General features: G+C 40.3%; 2 protein-coding genes across 23 annotated transcripts in view; one reads left to right on the top strand and one right to left on the bottom strand.

Annotated features, from left to right (window-relative positions):
• NAALADL2 (N-acetylated alpha-linked acidic dipeptidase like 2) overlaps window positions 1-23359 on the top strand; it is a 1514274-nt gene that overhangs the window by 490642 nt on the left and 1000273 nt on the right. The gene's annotated exons all lie outside the window — the stretch shown is intronic.
• Window positions 1826-6492, bottom strand: LOC143684261 (uncharacterized). The gene is made up of 2 exons (XM_077161066.1): window positions 6215-6492; window positions 1826-2462 (listed from the first exon to the last, which is right to left on the bottom strand). Exons 1-2 carry the CDS (start codon window positions 6434-6436, stop codon window positions 2322-2324), a joined length of 363 nt encoding a protein of 120 aa, XP_077017181.1. The 5' UTR covers window positions 6437-6492; the 3' UTR covers window positions 1826-2321.

The raw sequence follows: 23359 nt of genomic DNA on the forward strand, positions 1-23359 counted from the left end.
AGGCAGATAACCACCCTGGAAGGTCCCGAGTTGTTTTTCTTAGCCTGATGGGGCCCATAACTCTTTCCTTTACAATCCTTAACTCACACCAAATGCATAGTAGTGAATATAAAATGACACAAATCCTTTTGCTAGATATTTCTATCATTCAGAAGCTAAAATACATGTAAATAGCTAAATTAGGCAAGAAAAGTTAGCTACTGCTAAGTTTTATAAAATCCTTCTTTACATAAGAAAAGTTAGCTACTGTTAAGTTTTATAAAATCCTTCTTTACATAAGAAAAGTTAGCTACTGTTAAGCTTTATAAAACCCTTCTTTACATTCCCCACTCCTTTTTGTACATATCTCTAATCTTAGAGATTTTATGGGTTATTTAATACTGAGTACTGTTGTCTGATGAGCATTAATTTGACATTTCCAATCTGCCTTTGTAAAAACTGTATAATTCTATTTAGAATATATGGTCCTATAGTTATTATTAAAAGTAACACAATTAAAGGCCCAGCGAGAGCAGATAATAGCATTGTCAACCAGGGGGACGTAGTAAACCAAGATTCAAACCACCCCTGTTGCGCCTCTCGTTCTTTTTGTCTTTCACGAAGGCGCTCTCTGAGTTTTGTCATGGACTCTTTAACAACACCAGAGTGATCCGCATAGAAACAGCACTGTTCTTTTAAAGCTGCACATAGTCCCCCCTCTTTAAGGAAAAGTAAGTCAAGTCCTCGCCTATTTTGCAGAACTACTTCTGAAAGGGAGGTTAGAGAGTTCTGAAGGGCTGAGACAGATCTTTCTATTTCGTTTAAGTCTTGATCTATCGCGGCCTGTAATTGACTGGTTTGTTGATTGCTATGTACAATGGCAGCAGTCCCTGTGCCTATACCGGCAATGGCGGTTACCCCCATAAGAACTGCCAGGGTTATTGAGATTGGTTCCCTTCTGTATCTGGTTTGGCTTAATAGTATAGTTTCTGATTCTGTCCCTGAATGATAGAGAATTCGGGGGTATATAGAAACCAACACACAATAGTTGACAGAGTTGTTAAAAACCTTTGTAGATACACCAAGGGTAATTCCAGTGTTACATGCCCACTTTAAACCTGGGGGAGGTTGAAGGAATTTATCATTATCTTGGGTTTGATTAATGGTGGCACATAAGATTTTAACGTGGGGAGGAGGGTTACCTATACAAGTTCCTTGTCCCGTAACCTCAGACAGGGTGAGTTTATGGTCGTTGTCCCAGTCGCAAGACATGCCATTAGGGAGGATGGTATATGACTTATTTATAGCTATTCCTTCATAATAGGGTGGCGAAGCTGACAGGCAAAGCCAGCATGACTGGGTGAGATTAGCTCGGGAGTGATTGAGGGCAGAAAAGTCTCCTAGAATTAGGTTGTATAATCGGTCGCCAGGAGTCTCTGGATTATAGGGAGAAGTACTACTGGGAGTCGGAAGGGGGGAAGAAGTAGGAATTAGGGAGCTATTGCTAGGCCTTCCTGGGGGCGTAGGCTTCGCACGAGGCCCTGGGTTTTTCATAGTCAGAACAGGGTTGGGGCCTACCCTGATAGCTTTTTGGGGAATTTCTTCCTTTTTAATTAGTATTAGCCTCCCCCTGTCTGTGCCGGTTTCGTATAATCTGGCTCCCCAGGTTTTTCCAGTTATCCAACTATTATCTGAGGGGTTAGTGATATTAAGCCAAATTTTAGCGCAAGGGTTTTGTGAGAAATCTGTTGTAGGCCTACCGCCGGTCATGAGTGTTCCATGGTGGGCCCTGGGCCATCCATCAGACCCACAGCTTCCAGGATTAGAACAGGTTTTCTGGTACCCTACTTTGAGGAAGGGGTCACCTAAGGTTGTCCATTTTGAAGCTAAAGTCTCACAGCCCCAGTAGGCACAATAATAGTGTCCTGGGCTGTTACAGTAACTTTTTCCCTGATTGGATGCAGGACATAGGTAGATGGGGGTCAGGTCGCAACAGGGCTCGTTCCCCAGAGTGGTAAGATTACAAGGGGTCACTAGATAAGAAAGCTCCCCTGCTCCCTCCCAAGTTTTTATAGTCTTCCCATCATCCCATCTGGTTATTGTCCATTTCCAAGGCTTATGCGGGTTGGAATTGGGTTCCCCTAGGGAAAGGAGGAGAAGGAGTAGTAACCCTACGAACCCGTAGCTTGAGAGGATTGTCAGTCCTTTCCAGTTTCCACTGGGACTCAGAGGGCGAAGGCGCAGGTTTGAGATGAGATGCATGGATCCAGGATGCGATGCCATTGACCTTGACTGCGATGGGGGTGGTCAAGAGTACCTGATACGGTCCTTTCCAGCGAGGTTCAAGAGTCTGTACCTGGTGGCGGCGGACGTAGACGAAGTCTCCCACCTGATATTGATGCGGAGTTCTGTTGTCTCCTGGCTGGTAGGAGGTGGAGAGCTGCCGCCACAGGAACCGCTGGGCTTTTTCCAAGGCTCACAGCCTGTCAAGCAAGGGGGTATGGAGGGAATTATTAATCTCTAGAATGGAGGACATGTCTTTGACTGGTGGTGGCGCTCCATACAAGATTTCATAAGGGGTTAGATTACATATGAGAGCAGAGGGGGTATTCCGGGCCCTGAACAGGGCATAAGGCAGGAGCATGGTCCAATCCTTCAAGCCAGTCTCTATAGCTAATTTGGTTAGGGTCTCTTTAATTGTCCTGTTCATTCTTTCTACCTGTCCTGAACTTTGGGGTCTGTATGTGCAATGCAATTTCCAATCAATCCCCAATATCCTGGCCACACCCTGACTTACCTGAGCTACAAATGCGGGTCCGTTATCTGACCCTATTACCTTTGGTAGACCGAACCGGGGAAAAATTTCTTCCATAATCTTCTTGACTACGACCTGGGCCGTTTCTCTCTTAGTTGGGTAGGCTTCAACCCATCCTGAAAAGGTGTCTATAAAAACTAGTAAGTATTTAAGTCCATATTTTGCAGGTTTAATTTCAGTAAAGTCAACTTCCCAGAACTGCCCAGGTCGAGTTCCCCTTAGTCTTTTTCCGTTAGGAGCTTTGGTGGGGTAGGCGTTCACAATTTGACACACCTGACATTCTCTAGCTACGCGATCTGCCAGTTCTCTTCTTTTTGAGGCTGCCAGAGGGTACAATTCCCTCTGGTCTTGCAGGAGCTGCTGTAGTTTCCCTGTCCCCAGGTGAGTGAGCTGGTGGACCTGCTGTATGTAAGCTAGGGCTTCCAATTCTCCTTGGGGTGTAACCTCAGATAGTGTTTCAGGGGGTTGCTGGTTTTCTTTGGTTATTAGGACCAAGTTTACAGGGTCCCTTAATGCTGCCGCTTTTGCTTCTTCATCTGCTCGCTTATTACCTGTGGTTATTGGGTCCGAGCCTTTTTGGTGGCTAGCACAGTGGACAATGGCTAGTTCTTTGGGAAACATGACTGCTGCCAGGAGTTTAAGAATTTCCTCTTTGTGTTTGATTTCTTTACCAGCTGAGGTTAATAGCCCTCTTTGTTGGCAAATTGCCCCATGTATGTGGGCAGTAGCAAAGGCATAACGGCTATCTGTATAGATAGTCGCTCGTTTTTCTTTTGGTAATTCTAGAGCCTTTGTGAGGGCAATTAGTTCAGCTTTTTGGGCAGATGTTCCCTCCGGGAGGCTAGAAGACCAAATAATTTTTGTCCCACTGACTACCGCTGCTCCCGCTCGCCTCTTACCATGTTGGAGAAAACTGTTTCCGTCCGAAAACCAGGTTACCTCTGAGTTAGGTAATGGTTGGTCTTTTAAGTCTCTGCGGATTCTGGTCTCTTCAGCTAATATCTCTTGGCAAGTGTGCAGCACAGGTCCCGCGGTCTCGTCCGGGAGCAGGGTAGCTGGGTTTAAAGCTGACGGGGCCCCGAAAGTCACCCTGTCTTTGTCTAGGAGGATGCTCTGATAGTAGGTAATTCTGGCATTTGACATCCATCTATCTGGAGGCTGGCGGATTATGCTCTCCAGGGCGTGAGGGGCTATTATGGTCAGCTTCTGTCCTAGAGTAAGTTTGTCTGCATCTTTTGCCAGGAGGGCAGCTGCCGCAATGGCCTTGAGACAGCATGGCCATCCACTGGCAACTGAATCTAATCGCTTGGACAGATAGGCCACCGGTCTCCTCCAGGGGCCTAAAGCCTGTGTTAGGACCCCTCTAGCCACGCCTCTCCTTTCTTCTATGTAGAGCGTGAAAGGTTTATTCACGTCTGGGAGGGTTAAAGTTGGAGCTGACAGGAGCACTTTCTTAATGCTGTCGAAGGCTTCCTGCTGTTCTATTCCCCACTGGAAATCAGCGCTCCCTTTGAGCAAGGGGAATAATGGGGCAGCAAGGGCTGCAAACCCTGGGATCCACAACCGGCAGAATCCCGCTGTCCCTAAGAACTCTTGTAGCTGCTTTCGGGTCGTGGGCGGGGGTATCTGTGTTACAGTTTTCTTTCTAGCCTCGGTGAGCCATCGCTTTCCATTCTTAAGACTATATCCCAGGAAGATTACTTCCCTTTTACAGATTTGGGCCTTTTTGGCCGAGGCTCGGTACCCCAGTGCGGCTAGCTCACTTAACAGTTTTTGGGTTCCATACTCACAGTCCTCCTTAGTGTCTGCTGCCAACAGTAAGTCGTCCACATATTGTAGCAAGGTGACTCTGGGGTGCTGAATTCTGAAGGAGCTTAAGTCTTTATGAAGAGCTTCGTCAAAAATGGTGGGGGAGTTTTTGAACCCCTGGGGCAAGCGTGTCCAAGTCAGTTGGCTCGAGGATCCCGTCTCTGGATCGATCCACTTGAAAGCGAACAAGGGTTGACTGTCCTTATGCAAGGGCAGGCAGAAGAAAGCATCTTTTAGATTAAGCACAGTATACCAAGTCTTTTCAGGAAGGAGAGTGCTGAGCAGGTTATAGGGATTTGGCACCGTAGGATGTATATCCTGTACTCTGCTATTTATTTCCCGTAAGTCTTGCACCGGTCTATAGTCTCTAGTCTCTGGCTTTTTGACTGGCAATAAGGGAGTGTTCCAGGCTGATTGACAGGGCTTAAGTACTCCCAAGCCAAGGAATTTCTCTATATGGGACTTGATTCCTTCCCGGGCTTCCTTGCTTAAGTAGTATTGTTTTACCCAAATTGGAGAGGCGGTGGGCTTTAGGGTCACTACTACTGGGGGCTGATTGACTGCCAACCCTAACCCGGCAACTTCTGCCCAGGAATTAGGGAATTTTTCAAGCCAGGCCTGAGTAATAGAACTGTGGGGCTGTTCTGGTTTTACGTACAGCTGATATTCTTCTTTGACTGGCAAGGTGAGGGCAGTTATTACAGGTTGGCTTACTAGCGGGTTTAAAAATTCCACCTTTGGCCCCTTAGGATTGAAGGTGATTCTCGCCCTTAGTTTAGTTAACAAGTCTCTTCCCATAAGCGGGGCAGGGCACTCAGGGATGACTAGGAAGGAGTGTTGAACCTTCCCCTTCCCCAGGTCCATGGTTCTTTTGGTAGTCCAGGTGCAGTAGCGACTGCCATTTGCTCCCCGCACTAAGGACCTTTTTGTAGAGAGCGGGCCTATAGGTTCTTGGAGGGCCAACACTACTGCTCCTGTGTCGACTTCAAAATTAATTGGTACCTCCTCCACATTAAATTTTACCCTGAGCTCGGGGAGGGGTGCCAAGCCCTGACTCCCCTAGTCTTCACTTTCTAGAGCCAACGTGGCCGGTTGTTGCCAATTTGGGTGCCTAGTACCCCTCCGTTTTTTCAGACAGTTTTTGGCCCAGTGCCCAGTTTCTTTGCAGTAGGCGCATTGGTCTGGACTAAGAGGGGTACGATAACGCCGACCCAAGGGATTTTCTCCAGCTCGTCCTCTACCTTCAGTGTTTCTTTTAACTACTGTGGCCAGGATCTTTGTTAATTCTTTCGTTCTCCTTTTCTCTCTTACCAACTCTTTTTCCTCTCTCTCTCTCTCTCTCGTTTGTTCTTTTTCCTCCTCTGTTTCTCTCTTATAAAACACTTTTTCAGCTTCTTTGACTAAATCTCGCAAGGCTAGGTCCTGCAACCCCTCTATGCGCTGCAGCTTGCATCTAATATCTGGAGCTGATTGGCTGATAAAGGCCATGGCCACTGAGGCCCTTTGATCCTCTGATTGAGGGTCAAAGGGAGTATACCTACGGTATGCTTCCATTAGTTTTTCTAAAAAGACTGAGGGCGATTCATCCGCTCCCTGAATAACCCCTCTTACCTTGGCCAAATTGGTGGGCCGGCGTGCGGCTGCTCGGAGACCCGCTACTAGAGTCTGGCGATAGATGGACAGATGCTCCCTACCTTCAGAGGTGTTCGGGTCCCAATTAGGGCGGCGCAGCAGGAACCAATCATCGATGACATGCTGGAGTTGGGTGGGTCTCCCATCTTGTCCAGGAACTTGCTTCCTGGCTTCCAGTAGGATCTGATCTCGCTCCTCCATGGTGAAGAGAGTCCCCAGGAGTTGTTGACAATCATTCCAAGTGGGCTGGTGAGAGAACATAAGGGATTCCACCAATCCAGTCAGCCTAGTGGGAGCCTCGGATAAAGGAGGGTTATTATTTTTCCAGTTATATAAGTCAAAAGGGCCAGTATTGTAGAGCGGGCATTTCTCCCCTGTGTTCATCATCCACTGGAGGCCCGTACGGTCTGAGGGGGAGAGTGACCGCCACATCAGATGGGCTTAGTGCTCGTCTGCTTCGTGTACTATGTGCCGGTCCTGGTTCATCTGGGATCGTCTCTTGGTGAACCTGCGGAGAGGAAATGGAAGAGGGCGAGGAGAGAGAACTAGAGGAGGGAGAGGATGAGCTAAGAGAAGGGGGGTCCTGTACCGGAGCTGAAGGGTAGGGAGGAGGGGAAGAAGGACCTGCGTCGAAGAGGAGTAGATCCGATTGGGATTCCGGTAGGACTGCAGGAGGTAAGGAAGGATAGAGTTTTGGAGCTTGAGAAGGACCCGGCACCTTGATTGGAAGTACAGAGGGAGAGTCATGTTGACCAAGAGGAGTGAGAAACGGCTTTACCCATGGAGGTGGGTTTTCACACAGGTCCTGCCACACCATGATGTAGGGCTGCTGGTCCGGGTGGCCATACAGGTCAGGGCAGAAGATGACTGACTTGACGGCCCGAATCAAGGGTAGATGAAAAGCTCCTTCACGAGGCCATTCCACGTTAAAGGAGGGCCACTCGGCCGAGCAGAAGGTCTGCCATTTGCCTTTCTTTACAATAAAAGATAGATTCTGACCTCTTTCCCTGACCTCCAACCAGTGTCTTAAGGTCAGAGAAAGTGGAATCGACATTCCCTGACCCATCTTCAGTAAAACAAAAACAATTCCCAACACACAAATACAGACAGACACACACAGAGCCGGCACACCACATTTACACGGTTTCAGAGACACAGCTTCGACTGGCTTGATGACTGTGATCAAGTCTCCCCCCATCAGAAGGGAAACAGAATCAGAGTCGGCCTTGTAGGAAGCCTCCAGGCGTCCCCAGAGGTCCCCCAATCCTGAGGTGTCCCTCGGGAGAGTGACCTGCAACCCCTGGACACATCTGTCGGTTGCGGTTGGGGAGTGCTCACGTGACTCTCCGACAGTCACTGCCAGTCTGATAGACTAAGTGATCACACCTAAGAGAAAAAGGCCTCACTTACCCCGAGAGAGAAGGCTGTTGGAGCCTCCCCTTATGAAGAGCCGATCTCGGTGGGACCTCCAAATGTAAGAATTCGAGAGTTTTTCCATGCAAAGGAGGACTCCAAGAGACTTGGAGAGTCAGATTGGGTTGGGAGAGGCAGATAACCACCCTGGAAGGTCCCGAGTTGTTTTTCTTAGCCTGATGGGGCCCATAACTCTTTCCTTTACAATCCTTAACTCACACCAAATGCATAGTAGTGAATATAAAATGACACAAATCCTTTTGCTAGATATTTCTATCATTCAGAAGCTAAAATACATGTAAATAGCTAAATTAGGCAAGAAAAGTTAGCTACTGCTAAGTTTTATAAAATCCTTCTTTACATAAGAAAAGTTAGCTACTGTTAAGTTTTATAAAATCCTTCTTTACAGTAGATATATTCTGTAGCACTGCAAGGACCCCACATAACTATTTAAACATGCTTTATAATTCCCAGGCTGACTTGTGATTTATTTGTAGTTGATAATGTTTGTCAAATTCCCAAGTATTCTTTTTCCCTTTGATTATTCCAATAAGCACAAACCCAAAATTAATGTCAGGAAATATTTAAAAAAATAGCATAGGGTGGTGCAATGATGGTTCAATGGCAGAATTCTCTCCTGCCATGCCAGAGACCTGGGTTCGATTCCTGGAGCCTGCCCATGCAAAAAAAAAAAAAAAAAAGTGAGCATTCCTCGTGTTCTTTATTTGAGCTTTCATAATATTTCTCAATCATAGTTTTAACTTCTCTTAGCCTATTAGGCAGTAAATTATTTTAAAACCTTGCTGTTTATAATCTCTTTTAACTGTCTCCTCCTCCTCTTTCTCTTCCTCCTGTTCTCTTCTTCTTCAGGATTTTAAATAAAGACAAACAAATGGATATGGGATTTACACCTTGCTTCCTCTGGCCACTGAATCTACAACCTGCCTTTATTTTCCTGCCTCGTCCACTGCTGGCTCACTGCTATTATTTCCCATGTGCACTGCCTGCCCTGTGAGTGCCCTTATTTCTCTCATTCTCTATCTTTGCTTCCCTGCCTCTAGTGAGTGAAAAGGGCATATCTAAAATCAGATCCAACATGTAGAGCCAGATGACAGAATATTTCATTTTATAATCCATATGTTTACAAATAGCATTAATAATTGACAAGACTTATGGCTGAATTGCCTTCTGTTTCTATGAAAGAAGAAGAAGAAAGAAAGCTCATAGGAATTCAGTTGATTTTTTTTCCATTGTTTTTCAATGTTATGATTCTCTTCCTCCCTGCAAACTCTATTTAATTAAGGTCAGTATTCATGGAATTATATGAGACTACTCTGTCAAACGGGTAAAAGGATAGTCTTCTTAATGCTAGAATAACCAGTTTCTGAAAATAAATGGAAATAAAGTTTCTTTTCAGTTTATGAACAATGGAAAAGCAAGTCTCTCTGGGGACTGGCAGCTCAGGTGTGGGTTTGTGATTTTTTCCCCCCTCACTGTTTCTGAAAAGAAGTGAAAAGGCACACTCACTGTGACACTCTCGATGTGAGTCCAACCGTGGTTACATTTGGTGATGATCATGAATGCCATCGGGGCCTTAGCAGCATTCTTGCTTCTTGGAACACTGTCTATAATGATGACAGTAGCTCTAAAATCTTATTATAGGATAAAAATGAAATCAAAGATATATAGGAATAAAGAAAATTGATTTTTCTTCTATATTCATATATCTTAATTGAAATTGCAATACATTTAGAAACATGAGAGGCAGGTAAATCTGAAATGGAGAATCTCACACTCATACCCATTCACTAGCAGATAAAAAACTGAGTGGTTGCAGTTAGTATCCCTGTTTTATGTGAAGAACTGGATTCCAGGGATACTCATCCTGGAGGAGCTCGAAATCTAGAGTCAAAGATGTGTAAATAATTTTAGCATAAAGAGGGGCTGTGATGAAGAAATATTTTGACCAGGGAAGCTGAAGAAGTAACTAAAAGGGGTCTTTAAAGACAAAAGTAATTGCAACTCTTTGTAGAAATTGTAGGACAAACATTTCAGGATGAAGTCTTGGTATGAATGGAGGCAGAGTAATGGAAGAAGGGCATGGCTGATAGAATGATAAATTGCCCAGGGGGGCTGAAACTGATTTGCCTTAGAAGGAGTGGGTGAAGTAAAAGGCCAAACCAAACTTGTGTAAATGTTCTCTACCACTGAGGTGCTGCTGGACTGTACATAATAACAGACAGTGACTGATATTATTCTCTTTCCCAGGTTATATGTGATATGCTAACTAGCTCCTGCATTATCATGATCCTGTGAACAGTAATTATTAGCTAAGTGTAAAACAGAGGAATCGTATTAAGAATGGTGTCTTCACATGTACTAATCTACCACCTGTGGAATTCACTATTCAAAATGTATTTTCTGGCCATTTTGTCATCGATACTTTTTCTTGGAGATAAGAAGACAAAATAAAAAAAAAGTATTTTTCCATCACCATCAAAGAATGGCTCTTCTAAATATAGATATTAAACTGCTGGGGAAGTATTACTAAACTGATATTAGAAATTTCATAAATTAATTCCATGATGTCATCAATTGGAGTTCTACCCAGTCAGGCAAGGATAGTTGCAATATGAATAAATCATATTAAGTAATGGGGCAGTGATAAAATATTTTAATAGTTAGAAAAATATTTCATTAATGTCAGTAATCATTCCCATGAAATTAAGGGTATAAAATTTTTTTCTTGGTTATTAAATTACACCAAGAAATTCAAGTTCAGCATAGGTAAAGGGCAAGAATTAAGCTAGGATTCCCCACTGTCACTATTGATAATAAAACTATTTTACAGGTTTTTATTAGGGGTAAAACATGAAAGAGAAATGAGTAACATATTGGAAGAGAAGAGACAAAAAAAGAAGATTATTTGCATATTAACATGATTTTTTTTTTCTAGAAAGTCAAAGAACATATACTACTTAAATGGCTTAAGCAACCAGAAAAAACCAACATATAGTGCAGAATTTAAAGCCATCCCTATATTCCCACAATTTTATGGTGGAAAAAAATTATATTTGTAAAACCACAAAAAAAAGCAAGATTTTAGCATTAAGTTTAGCAAGATACATGTAATACTTTTAAAATAGAGAAAAACCCTATACCTTATATATTTAATTTTAATCAAAATGTCAGTAGTTGTTTATACATTTGAAAGTACACAAAGAAAGGAATATTTTTTTTAAATGCTAAGGGAAAAAAATTTTGAGAGGACCAGTTATACCAGATATTAGAGCACTTACAAAGAACTGATGATTAAAATATTATTAAACTGACGAAAGAAAAGCCAAACCAGTAGAATCTAATAAACTACCCAGAAATAGGCACTATTGTATATCAAATAGGAAAAGTAGAATAACAAAATTTGTTCATTGTTTTGGAAATAATTCCAGATTCATTAAGGGGTTAAACATATTTTTAATTTACAAAGAAACAGAAACTAAAATGCAAATAAATTATATTTGCCTATCAAACTAGCAGATAAAAGCCATCATCCAGGGTGGCTCAGCAAAGTTCCGCCTGCCATGCTGGAGACCTGTGTTCGATTCCCAGTGCCTGCCCATGCAAAAAAGAAAAAAAAAAAGATACTCCAGTGCTATATGGATAAATGAAACAAGCACACATATTTCTATAGGAGTACAAATTCATATAATCATTTTGGAAGGCCATTTTGTAATATATATAAAAATCTTATAATTATACGTCATATTGACAGTAACTTCTGATGCTCTCATTAAAGTTCCTATATTTAGAAATAAACTTTTATTTATAGTATAACATTATCTGTACAACATAGCACTATCTGTAATATAATACAAACATTATGCACCATATGCTCTTAAAGTAAAGCTCCCAGGATCGGGGGCAGTGACCTGGAAAAAGTATAATTAAATTTTATCAGAGGTTATATCTATAGTGGAATAATGTACTGTTTTTATATTTCATAATATATATTTTGTATTCTTATAATTTTTTTACAATGAGCATATATTGATTTTAAAATGAGTATTTTTTTAAATATAGAAAAATTAAAGCTCAATAAAAATGGACTTTGTATTAATGGATGGAGAGGAGTGATTTAAGAAACAACTTTTTAAGCCAAAAGCAACATAAGAAATCATCTTCCACTTCTTTATGACTTTAAGCAAATTAATTAAATTCCATCTTCCTTAGTTCTCTCATCTGTAAATCAGGGTGATATTAGTATCTACTTGATTATATTAGAAAAATTTAATGTGCTAGTACATGCAAAATACTTAGAAGAGTTTCTGGAAAACAGGGTTCAATAACTTAGCTATTATTATTACTAGTATTATTACTGATTGCCAGATATGTTAATTTTTTTTTTTCACTAAATATTAACTTTTTGAAGGTTTGCTGTATTAGGGCATTAAGCAGCCCTTGGGTTACAATAATACATTTCATATGTATTATTCATATGCCTTTTTAATAGAGAGCACATCATATTATGTACTTTTATTGTCAGTATTATTTTTAGAGATTAGATTATAAAAATAAGGGTATTGTCCACAGTTTATAGAATTAGTAGGTGCTATATCTGGTTCCCCAGGTCTAATTTCTGTGTTCCTTCCTATATTAGTCATGGTTCTCTAGGGACACAGAACCAACAGGAGATATCTGTAAGTATTATGAGATTTTCATATGAATTGTCTCACATGACTGTGGGGATCAGCATGTCCAAATTCTGTAGGGATGCCACGGGCTAGGAACTTGATGAAGGTTTTCAATGATTTCCCCATGAGAAGCTAGCTAGCTAAAGTAATGATGGAGATTCTCTCTTCTGACTGCTGAAATTGTCTCTTCTCCTTCTAAAGCCTTCAACTAATTAGATGAGACTTCTCTCATTGTTGAAGGTAATCTACTTAGTTGATTGTAGATGTAATCAGCCATAGATCATTCAATTTACTGATGACTCAAGTCCATGAAATATCCACACAGTGGATCAGGCCAATGCTTACTTTACCAAACAAGTGGATACCATCAACTGGCCAAGCTGACACATGAAATTAACCATCACAGTCCACTTCTTGTCATATTTTTACCTAGCAATACTCAGTTGTCTGGCATATAAATGAAAACACACTAATTCTCCCCAGAATATGTTGCAAGTCCTTGGATAATATTTACGCTTAATCATGATATCAAAATATCGTGAGTTACAAAATGAAACAAATATAAATTGTCCTGGTAGGGAAATAAGATAGTGAAGGAAACAAAGATATTTGCTTTATGTACATATACAAATATACTCAAAACAAGGACGAAGTATTCATAACCATTAACATTGTGGTTTCTGTAACTGGTCCCATGGTCATAGCTCATTATTATAACTGCCTTCTTCCGTAACTCATTCCATATTCCCTTTACCCTCTGCAAGAACTTCATCTGGCTATGGTTCTGTGCCTTTTCCTTTATTCCTGAGGTTTTTGGATCATTCGTAGTCCTGCCTGGATTGGGTTGTTGACGTTTTTCATTGGTTTTAATCACAGAGCAGGATACAAAAAGATGCTCCATGAGATCTCCTGTGTTCTAGGCAAACTCCTTTTTACTTCCATCATGTAGTTCCAGTTCCATTTCCCCTTGAAAATATAGTTTACTAAATTATAACTCCACCAGAATAGCAATTCCCTTCTTTGCCTGTGGATTCAGAGGCATAAGGAACACAAAGTGGCCAGGTGATGGTTTTAACTTCCAGTTCAGTGGAATCATTGCTGTGTTTCCTGGCAGAAGCACTTCTTCTTTTGGAACCATGACCTTCCAACACTATAGGAGTCTAAGTGTTGGTCTCTATTGCTAACAGATTAGGTATTCAGCAGTGACTGTAGCCAAGTCAGACTTGGATTCCATGTTGCTGAGTGCATGCATAACCTCCATCCCTACCACTATGCTCACTTTGTTTATGATCTCCTTGGCAATGGCACGAGTGGCTGGGGAAAGAGTTTGACTGATGTTCTAATTGGCTAGCTGCCCAAATGTGATATACCAGAAATGGAACAGCTTTTAAAAAGGGAGAATCTCTGTGGAGATAATCTAATCAAGTTTACAACCTACAGTACTGTATAGGGATTAAAAGAAAAGGCTGTCCAACATGGCAAGCAGACTCACAGCCCTCCCTGTCTCTATGTGGGACATGATTCCCAGGGGTGTAAATCTCCCTGGCAGCATGTGACAGAAATGCTAGAATGAGCTGGGACTCAGCATCAAGCGATTGAGAAAACCTTCTCAACCAAAAGGGGGAAATAAAGAAATGAGACAAAATAAAGTGTCAGTGGCTGAGAGATTTCAGTCAAGAGGTTATCCTGGAGGTTATTCTTATGCATTATAAAGATTTCCCCTTTTTAGTCTAAAGTATATTAAAGAGGCTAGAGAGAAGTGCCTGAAACTGTAGAGCTATGTTCCAGTAGCCATTTTTCTTGAAGATGAACATATAATGATATAGCTTTCACAATGTGACTGTGTGATTGTGAAAATCCTATGTCTGATGCTCTCCTTTTATCTACAGTATGGACAGATGAGTAAAACATATGGATTGAAAAGAAATAAATAATAGGAGAAACAAATGTTAAAAAAAATAATAGATGGATACATGAGGGGAAATGTACCTCTTGCAAACTATGGACTATGGTTAACAATAATATTTCAATATTCTTTCATTGACGGTTAACAAATGTACCACACCAACTATTGCTCAATGGGTGGGGAGGAGGGAGAGGATTAAGGAGTATAAGAGGATTTGGGTTTTATTTTTAATTTTTATTTCCTTTCTGGGGTAATGAAAATATTCCAAAACTGATCCTAGGGATGTATGCACAACTACATGATGATACTGTGAGCCAGTGATTGGATACTTCATACGATCTGTATGGTATATGAGTGTATCTCAATGAAAGTGTATTTAAAAAAAAAAAAAAGAAAAAAAAAGGCTGTCTCCACAGGATAGATCAGGATTAAAACCTGGCTTTTCTAGGGTACATAATCCTTCCAAACCTGCACAACTGGTATCTATGGAACAGGTAATTTTATCTACTTGGTTATTAAAATCTTCTTTTGCTGAAGTCACCTACTGGTGAGTATTCATGTGGGAAACAAATATCTTCACATTTTTTGCCCACTCAGAAAAATCTACCCATATACTTCTTCCCCAGATCTGATTGTCACCAATTTACCAATGATGTTTCTTCCAAGTTCCTGACCATCCAGCCAAACCAGTAGCAACAGTTCATGAATCAGTATACAAACACACCTCTGGCTATTTCAGCTTCCAAGTAAAATGAACAGTCAGGTACACTGCTCAAAGTTCCATCCACTGGTAGGATTTTCCTTCACCACTGTCCTTCAAGGATGTCCTAGAAGGGCTGTAGTGCTGCAGCTGTCCACTGTCAGATCGTACCTTTATATTACACAGAACCATCTATAAACCAGGCCTGAGATCTCTCTTCTTCAGTCAATTGATTGTAAGGAACTCCCCAAGAAGCTATCACAGTGGGCTTGGAAAGACAAAGTAATGAGGCAGGAGTGGGGGCCATGGGCATTTGAGCCACGTCCTCATATAACTTACTTGTGCCTACAAGACCTGCTTGGAGTCCTGTCTCATATAGACCACTTCCATTTTATGATGGAGTACTGCTTCACTTTATGGCTTGGCAGATCAGACAACACCCAGTTCATGATAGGCAACTCAAGTTTCATGGTAAATTGGTGGCCCAATGGTTAAGCATTTAGTTTCTACTAAGAACCAGTGACAGTCTAAAAGCTGTTTCTCAAAAGAAGAGTAGTTATCTGCAGAGGATACCAAGGCTCTGCTCCAAAATCCTAAGGGTCTGCATTGTGGTTCTCCCATTGGGGCCTGCCAAAGACTCCAGACAGCATCTCTATTTGCCACTGAAACTTTCAGCACTATTGGATGTGCTGGATCTTATAGTCCAGGTGGCAGAGCAGCTTGCATGGCAACCTAGTTCTATTACAGAACCTCCTTTGTTCCAGTCTTCATTCAAAACTAGCAGGTTTTTGTGCCACTCAGTAAATGGGCTGGAGTAGCACACCAAATGAAGAATATGTTGTCTTCAAAATCTAAAGATGCCAATAGACATTTTGCCTCCCTTTTGGCTGTAGGAGGGGCCAGATGTAACAGCTTAGCTTTCACTTGGAAGGGATATCTGAACATGCCCCACAGCACTGGACACCGACAAATTTCAATGAGCTATTTTTGTTGGATATATCTCCCACCCTCTGAAATGAAAATGGCTGAACAGTAAGTCTAAAGTAGTTGCAACTTCTTCCTCACTAGGTCCAATCAACATGATATCATCAATATAATGGACCAGTATGATGTCTTTTCGGAAGGATATATGAGAACAGTTCCTACAGACTGGGCTATTACATACAGCTAGAGAGTTGATACACCCCTGAGGTAGGACTGTGAAAGTATGTTGCTACCCTAGCCAGGTGAAAGCAAACTCTTTCTGGTGGTCATTATCCACATGAATTTAGAAAAAAAAGCATTTGCCAGGTCAATAGCCAGATACCATGTTCCAGGGGATGTGTTGCTTTGCTCAAGCAATGATATCACATTTGGTACAGCAGCTGCAATTTTAGTCATCACTTCATTAAATTATGATTGTCCACTGTCAAACTCTATGATCTGTCTGTTTTCTGCACAGGCCAAACAGGAAAGTTGAATGGGGAAGTGGTGGGAATCCCCACTCCCACATCCTTCAAGCCCTTTATGGTGGCACTGATCTCTGCAGTTCCTCCAGGAATCTGGCATTTATTTTTTTTTATTTACTGTTTTGCTAAGTAGTTCTGGTGGCTTCTATGTGGCCTTTCCTACCATAATATCTCTCACTCCACAAGTCAGTGTTGGGATTCTACCACTTGCTGAATATGTCTATTCCAATTATGTATTTTGGAACTAGGAAATAACCGTAGAATGGGCCCAGGAACCCACTGGACCCACTGTGAGATATACCTGAGCTAAAACTCCATTGATCACCTGACCTCCATAAACCCCTGTTCTGAGTCCTAGATCACAGTAATGTTTTGGGTCTCCTAGAATTAATGTCACATTAAATCTTGTCTAATAATTCCTGGAATGTCTGATCTTTCTATTTTCCCCAATGCAAAGTTACCCTCATAAAAGGCCAGAGGTCTCTTTGGGTAAGGCTTGGAGGAAGATTAACAGTATAAATGATTGGCAGTATAACAGGGCTCTTCTCCAAAGGAACCTGACCTTCCCTTCATTTCTTTAAGGAGTTCTATCTCAAGTCTTGGAATTGTTTAAGGTGCCATGACTCTCTGTGTTTGTAATTCAAGTTAGAGTTTTGTTCACTTAACCTAGAACTCTTCTGCTTATACAGATCAATTATAAATTTAGTAGACTGACCATCTATTTTCCTTCTGTGTACACCATAATCTAGCCAACATCATAGGTCTCTTCAAGTCTGATTATTTTAATTGCTGCTTTAAGTCTGCTATCCACTATAGTAGCTTCGCCCACCTTGCCTTTGGCCATTGAGTGCTGCCACTTGGCTTCTGACAACCTGGATTCAGTCACATTCATTATGTTTAAGGATCCAAGTTCAGGGGCAGTATTTCCCGCAGTAATCTCTGACCTATAGAGAGAAGTGACCACAGAGCTATTCAGGGATGATGGAGCTAGTCTCACAAATTCATTCCTCATGGTCCTGCTTTAAAAGTGTGTCCTCCGGACATTCCTAGGGTGTGTGATCAGGTCTCCCATGATAAATCCATGCCAACATTCCAGTCTCTCTAAGCCTTTGGATCTCCTCATCTACAGTATACCAGGGAAGTTCTAGCATTTTGAATCTTTGGTAATGTAGGCCAACTTGTGGTCCATGTTTCAGCCAACCATAGGAAGAAACTTGTGGAGCCTTTCTAACTCCTCAAATTACAACATTGAACCCAGAATCTCTGATTCTTTGGCCCATATCAATAAATTTATACTGATCCAACTTTATATTCCTTTTACCCTTATCCCACACCCTTAATATCCATTCCTACACATATTCCCCTGACTTCTGTCTATATACATAGAAAATCCATGTAGATCTTTTGCAGTGTAGTGCTTCTCTATGGATCACACTCTGTACCTCACCTTTTGGAGGCAGTTGGAACTTCAGTTTATTTATAGGTCTGGAAGAAAAGAGGAGTGGTGGGTATTGGTGAGGAGAAGAATTAGAAGTGCCTTGCAAGCTAACTAACTAACTACTTCAGGGCATTCCATTGTAGTTTCAACTGGTGAAACAGGATTAATTTCATTAGACAGAAGAGTAAGGGCCGTTTTCTCAGGGGAGGTCATTATGGTTTAACAGGCACAGCAGGGTTAATCTCTTCAGGTGGAGGTTTGGTGGCAGATTCCACAGAGAAAATTGGAAGGCCAGAGGCTGGTTTCTCGGGGCAAGTAGCGGTCAGGTGATTGATTCCTTTGGGCAGAACATTACAGGTTCATCTGTCAAAGACTCAGCAAAATCTAGGGTTTCAGTTTCCCCTCTGCCATCATTATCAACCCATATGTCCCCATCCCAATTTTCAGGATCCCACTCTTTTCCAATCAATGCCCTCACTTTAACAGCAGATACCCTGCAAGATTTGGCACACATGCATACACAAACTTACCCATTATTTTGCATCATCAGTTAGGAATACTTTCAATTGTAAATAATGGACAGAATAGCTTCCTATGGCTTACATATATACCTTGTGGTAGTTAGGTTCAGGTGTCAACTTGGCCAGGTGAAGGTGCCTGGTTCTATTGCTGTGGACATGAGCCAACAGCATGTGAACCTCATCTGTTGCTGATTACATCTGTAGTCAACTAGGGAGAAGCAACCATCACCCTCATTTGTCAGATGGTAAGTCTACCTTGATGGTTTGGCATCCTAGAATTTGGTAGGGTCTACTAGACAAGTAAATGCCACCGATCCACCCATTTCCTATGTAACGAAAATTTTCTACATACCACTAATAATTCTGGATTGTTTGGCATAGAATGCCTACTATTGTCAAATATAGTAAAAGCATATTATAATCTAATAAATAACAGTAAACATAGTAGACTGTAAATATTTAAATGGAAAGAATGTTGCATGCATTCTCTGTTCGAGACTGGAAAACATAAGTGTCATTTCCTTTTGCAAATGAAAAAGTTTCCTTATTTCTCTTTGTTTCAACAACTAGAGCTGCCAATACTTTCATTTTGTTGTTCCCATACTCTTTATAGCTTGAGGCAATAATTCACTCAATTTCTGTGAAATAGTTGTATTACTAGTTTTGCTGCTCTGTGTATTTTCTTTGTTTTTTGGAGAAGATGTTTGGTATTTATATTATTAAGCATTTTTTCTATATAATGTGGTATAAGGGTGGTTTCAATTCTAAGTCATCTAAGTTGAGAATAAGTCTGACACATAAATTAAATTTTTGTGCCTGTTCCTCATAGGTTAGCTTTATGCATATTTAAAAAGCTGTCATCATGATTAGTTATTCTGTAGCAGTTTATTTTATAATAGGAAAACTCAAAATTGGCCCAATGGTAAAAGATTTTGTATATTTAATGGATGCAAATAATGATTATCAATGTTCCACATTTAATATAATGTCTTTAATTCTAGATCTTCTGTTAAGCTATGTTAAGTCAATTAAACCTTAAAGCTTAAATAGCAGACATCAAAATCTTCAGTAGTTATCCATAAGTATCATTTAACTTAGTACTTCTTTGCTGATTGCTCTGGGCTACAGCACAACCAATCAATCAAGTATCACTTTCCTTGGAATAGAATTTTATTTAAGGGCAATACTTCTCTGTATTTCCCCACTCTAAAAAAAAGTTAAATAAGAATTTTGAGAAACTCGAGAGTGAGTTTCACAACTCATTTATTTTCTGCTTTATAGTGAGATTAATTGGCACCATCAAAATGGTGATATGGTAATAGTAGCAAAGACTGTATTGGGGATAAACTTTTCCATAACACACAAAACACCATTAAATACTATGCTAAGCAAAAATTTTAATACAAAAAATGAAAATTCATATATGTAATAATGTATTTTCTACTAAATTCCTTTATTATGTCAACTAAAAAACAAAGCATTTATCTCAGTCTTTCACATTCTGAACTTTAGTTTTTCCTGATACTAATTTTGTGAAATTCTCACCAATTTGACCAACAACTACTCATGTGGTACAGCATAAGGAATTGAGGGAAATGCCTGAGCAGGCACTGATGTCTATTGTTTTACTAGATTCTTTTTGCAAAAATTCAGAAGAAGCAATTGACATCTGGGACCATCTAAGGAAGTGTTTCTTTAAAATGTGGTTTCTATGTCTGATGCCTCAGAATTATGCTTATTACAAAGTTAAATATCTAATCCCATCCCCAAGAGATTTAATTTAGTACAACTTAATTGTAGTCTGAAACGTTATCTTTGTATAAGCATTATAGTTTAATCTTAAACTGTCTGAAGTTAGGGAAAACACTATATTTTTTTCTCCATTTTTCTGTAATCTTTATTATATTAAATAGCTAGAAAGGAGCATTGGATTGGTAACTATTTAAATGCCTTCATTCATAGTTTTATATTATGGTATGACTATGAGAGTTACTCCTGATTATTATGCAGAGTGTCTATTTAGTTTATTGTACATTACATCATTCCATGGCCTACATAAAATGAATATGAAAAGAAATTCTTTTAGAATTATTGTGAGTGGGATGACAGTTGCCTACCCAAAAGAAGATTTCTGGACACAAGAGATTAAATCAGAGACAACCACTGTTTTATTTCTTTCTAATGAGAAAGGGCACCCACCAGATAAGCCTAAGCAGGCGAGTGTGCTGGCTTTGCACAGTAACAAAGATTAAATAGGCCCCTGATGCAATTGCCCCCTCCCCTTGCTCACCTGTCCCCCTTTGGGTGGGATGTAGGTTTACACTCTGGAATGAGAAAGCTAATCCAATTAGGAAGGTATAGGACCCTTGAGTGTGAAAGCTAATCCAATTAGAAAGAGACACAACCCTTCCTTAATAAGGTTCAATGTTAAAGTTACAGCCCCCTTGTGGATGTGGATTCAGGGAAATGGACTGGCCTAGAGGAATGTGAATCTTAGCTTGTGCTTATCCAGAATTAAACAAGGAACCAGGATGTGGGAGGCTGGGCAAGCAGAACTGAGCTGTTTTGTTTCCTGAGAAGAGGCTATTTTCCCTATTTCCCTCATTGGCAGGGAGAGAAGTCTCCCTAATGAATTACTAATTATCTTTTTACCATGTAAGAAGAACTGTAGAGTGTCTTTCTCTCTTTTTGTTTTGGTTGTTCAGAAACTATGGTTAGCCGCCTCTAAGATGGTTTCCATTAATTGCTGCCATTTGGTATTCATGCCCCTTTCACTCCCCTTGTGCATGGGCTGGACTTACTGAATTGCCTCTGTCAAACAGGATCCAGTGTGAGTGATGGAATGCCATCATGGTTAGGTTATGAAAAGACAGTAGCTTCCATCTTCATCTCTCTCTTGCTTGCTTTGAAAGAAGTCAGCTGATAAGTGGTAACTTATGGAGAGGCCCACATGGTAAACTGAGGAAGTCTTCTGACCAACAGCCTATAAGGAACTAAGATCCTTAGTCCAACAGCCCCCAAAGAACTGAATTCTGCCAATAACCATGTGTGTAAGCAGAAGGTTCCCAAGTCAGTTCTTCAGAGGAGACCACAGTTCCAGCTGATGTCCTGACTGCAACCTCCTAAAAGACCTCGAGCCAGAGGCACCATGCTAAGTCAGCCCTGTTTCCTGACCTGCAGAATCCATGAGATCATAAGTGGTGATGTTTTAAGTTGCTAAATTTGGGTGTAATTTGATTTACAGCAATAGATAACAAATGCAGAAACTTGGAGCTGCACTAACTTTCTTATCCCTGGCTCTGCTACCATGATTTATTGTTTCCTGTGTAATCTCTGATCTACTTTCTTAAGTAATGTTATTTGAATTATGATAGGCAAGTATTTATTTTAAAATGCTTCATTACCCCTCTAAAACATTAAGAGTTGTATTGAGTATAAAGAATTGTACAGATAACTTGTGATACTTTGTACCTAGGGATTACAGTTCTCATCCAGACAATCTGGACAGTTAATCATCATTGCAAGCTCATATTTTCTCCAGATTCTTTTCCAGCAGAATTACTAGTACTTAGGTCAAAATTATAGCATTATAGAATCTGAGCACTGGAATAGAATTTACATATTATGAAGATCATCATCTTTAATTTATTGATGAGTAATCTTAGCCATCTCCCCACCCCAAGAAAAAATATCAAGCGATTTACCCAAAATGAAAACAGTCAAATTGACCATAAACTGAGTTGTAGAAGGAGGGTCTCAGAATCATTTTGGTAGATGAGGATATTGAGCCTGGGATCTAAACACCGTTATGTATAACTTCCAAAATGGGACAGCCCGTTTGTACTAATATTTCAAAATAGTTCTCAAACTTCCTATGCTTCTATATACTATACAGCCATGCATATTTACAAAAAAGATTGAAGTTCAGACAGGCCCACACCATTTCCCTTCAATGCTGCCTTCACTGTGAATATTTCTCAGTGCTGTATAACATTTTTTTAAGTCTGTAGTGAGTAGCCTTTTCTATGACATATATAAAGGTGTTTTGCTTCCAATCTTCAGAAGCAAAGCATTAATAGCATTAATTAATAGCATGACTAGAAATACATTTTGAACTTATTGTATAGAAGGTGATTTGAATTTATTTTTAAATAAATAAAATTGAAAGAAGATTGAGACCTAGACACAATTGTAATAGAAAACTCTTAGCATAAAAACGGCCAAATCTTCAGTAGCTGACTAACTCCAAGACTGCAAGATGCTGAGAAAATGATTTCACATCACTGTTTTAATGCAAATGAAGATTTAAGGATATAGTATATAAGGTAATATTTTTTAAAAATATTTACTGCTTTCCCAGCAACAAGTAATATATGTCTTATTTATGTTGATTATCTCTTTTCAAGAGACAGAAGTTAGATTTGTTTTGGCCTGAAATGAAATAATTTACTTCATTTTCCTCTTCATTTTGCAAGGGTTGACCATCTCTTGCTAGTTTTATGTAAACACATAGAAGGCTCTGACATACATATCTGGTGGTGGAGTTATTATACAAATAAATACCAAGACATCAGAGATTTGCTTCTCTATTGCTATGCACCATTGGAGATATTTCTCTCATCATTTATTTAAACAAACGTTGCCACCTCTTCAGACCCCCCAAGCCTAAATTAAATCAAAATAGTTTTAGAGCTCAAGGACAGAATAAGTCACCATGGGAAGATGGGACAAAGGAAATCAGGTATGCCAGATGGAAAGTTCAGACCGGCCAGTATCTGTAAAATGTCAGTGCTGTATAAAAAGGCCTCATACGCCATCAATCAACCATAGTTCCAGAAACTTACAGGTGATACAGGAATTAGTATTTTTTTTTCACTAGGCTTTAGAAAATTGTTTTGTAAGTAGACTATAAGAGTAGATCTAAGGTATTTTAAAAAGGGAGAAATGGGTAAAAGGTTTCTAGTGATATCTAAACTAGGAAAGTAAACTCCTTGTTTTTATAAATAG

Source organism: Tamandua tetradactyla, chromosome 5 (assembly GCF_023851605.1).
Source record: "Tamandua tetradactyla isolate mTamTet1 chromosome 5, mTamTet1.pri, whole genome shotgun sequence".
In the NCBI taxonomy this organism is placed as follows: Eukaryota; Metazoa; Chordata; class Mammalia; order Pilosa; family Myrmecophagidae; genus Tamandua; species Tamandua tetradactyla.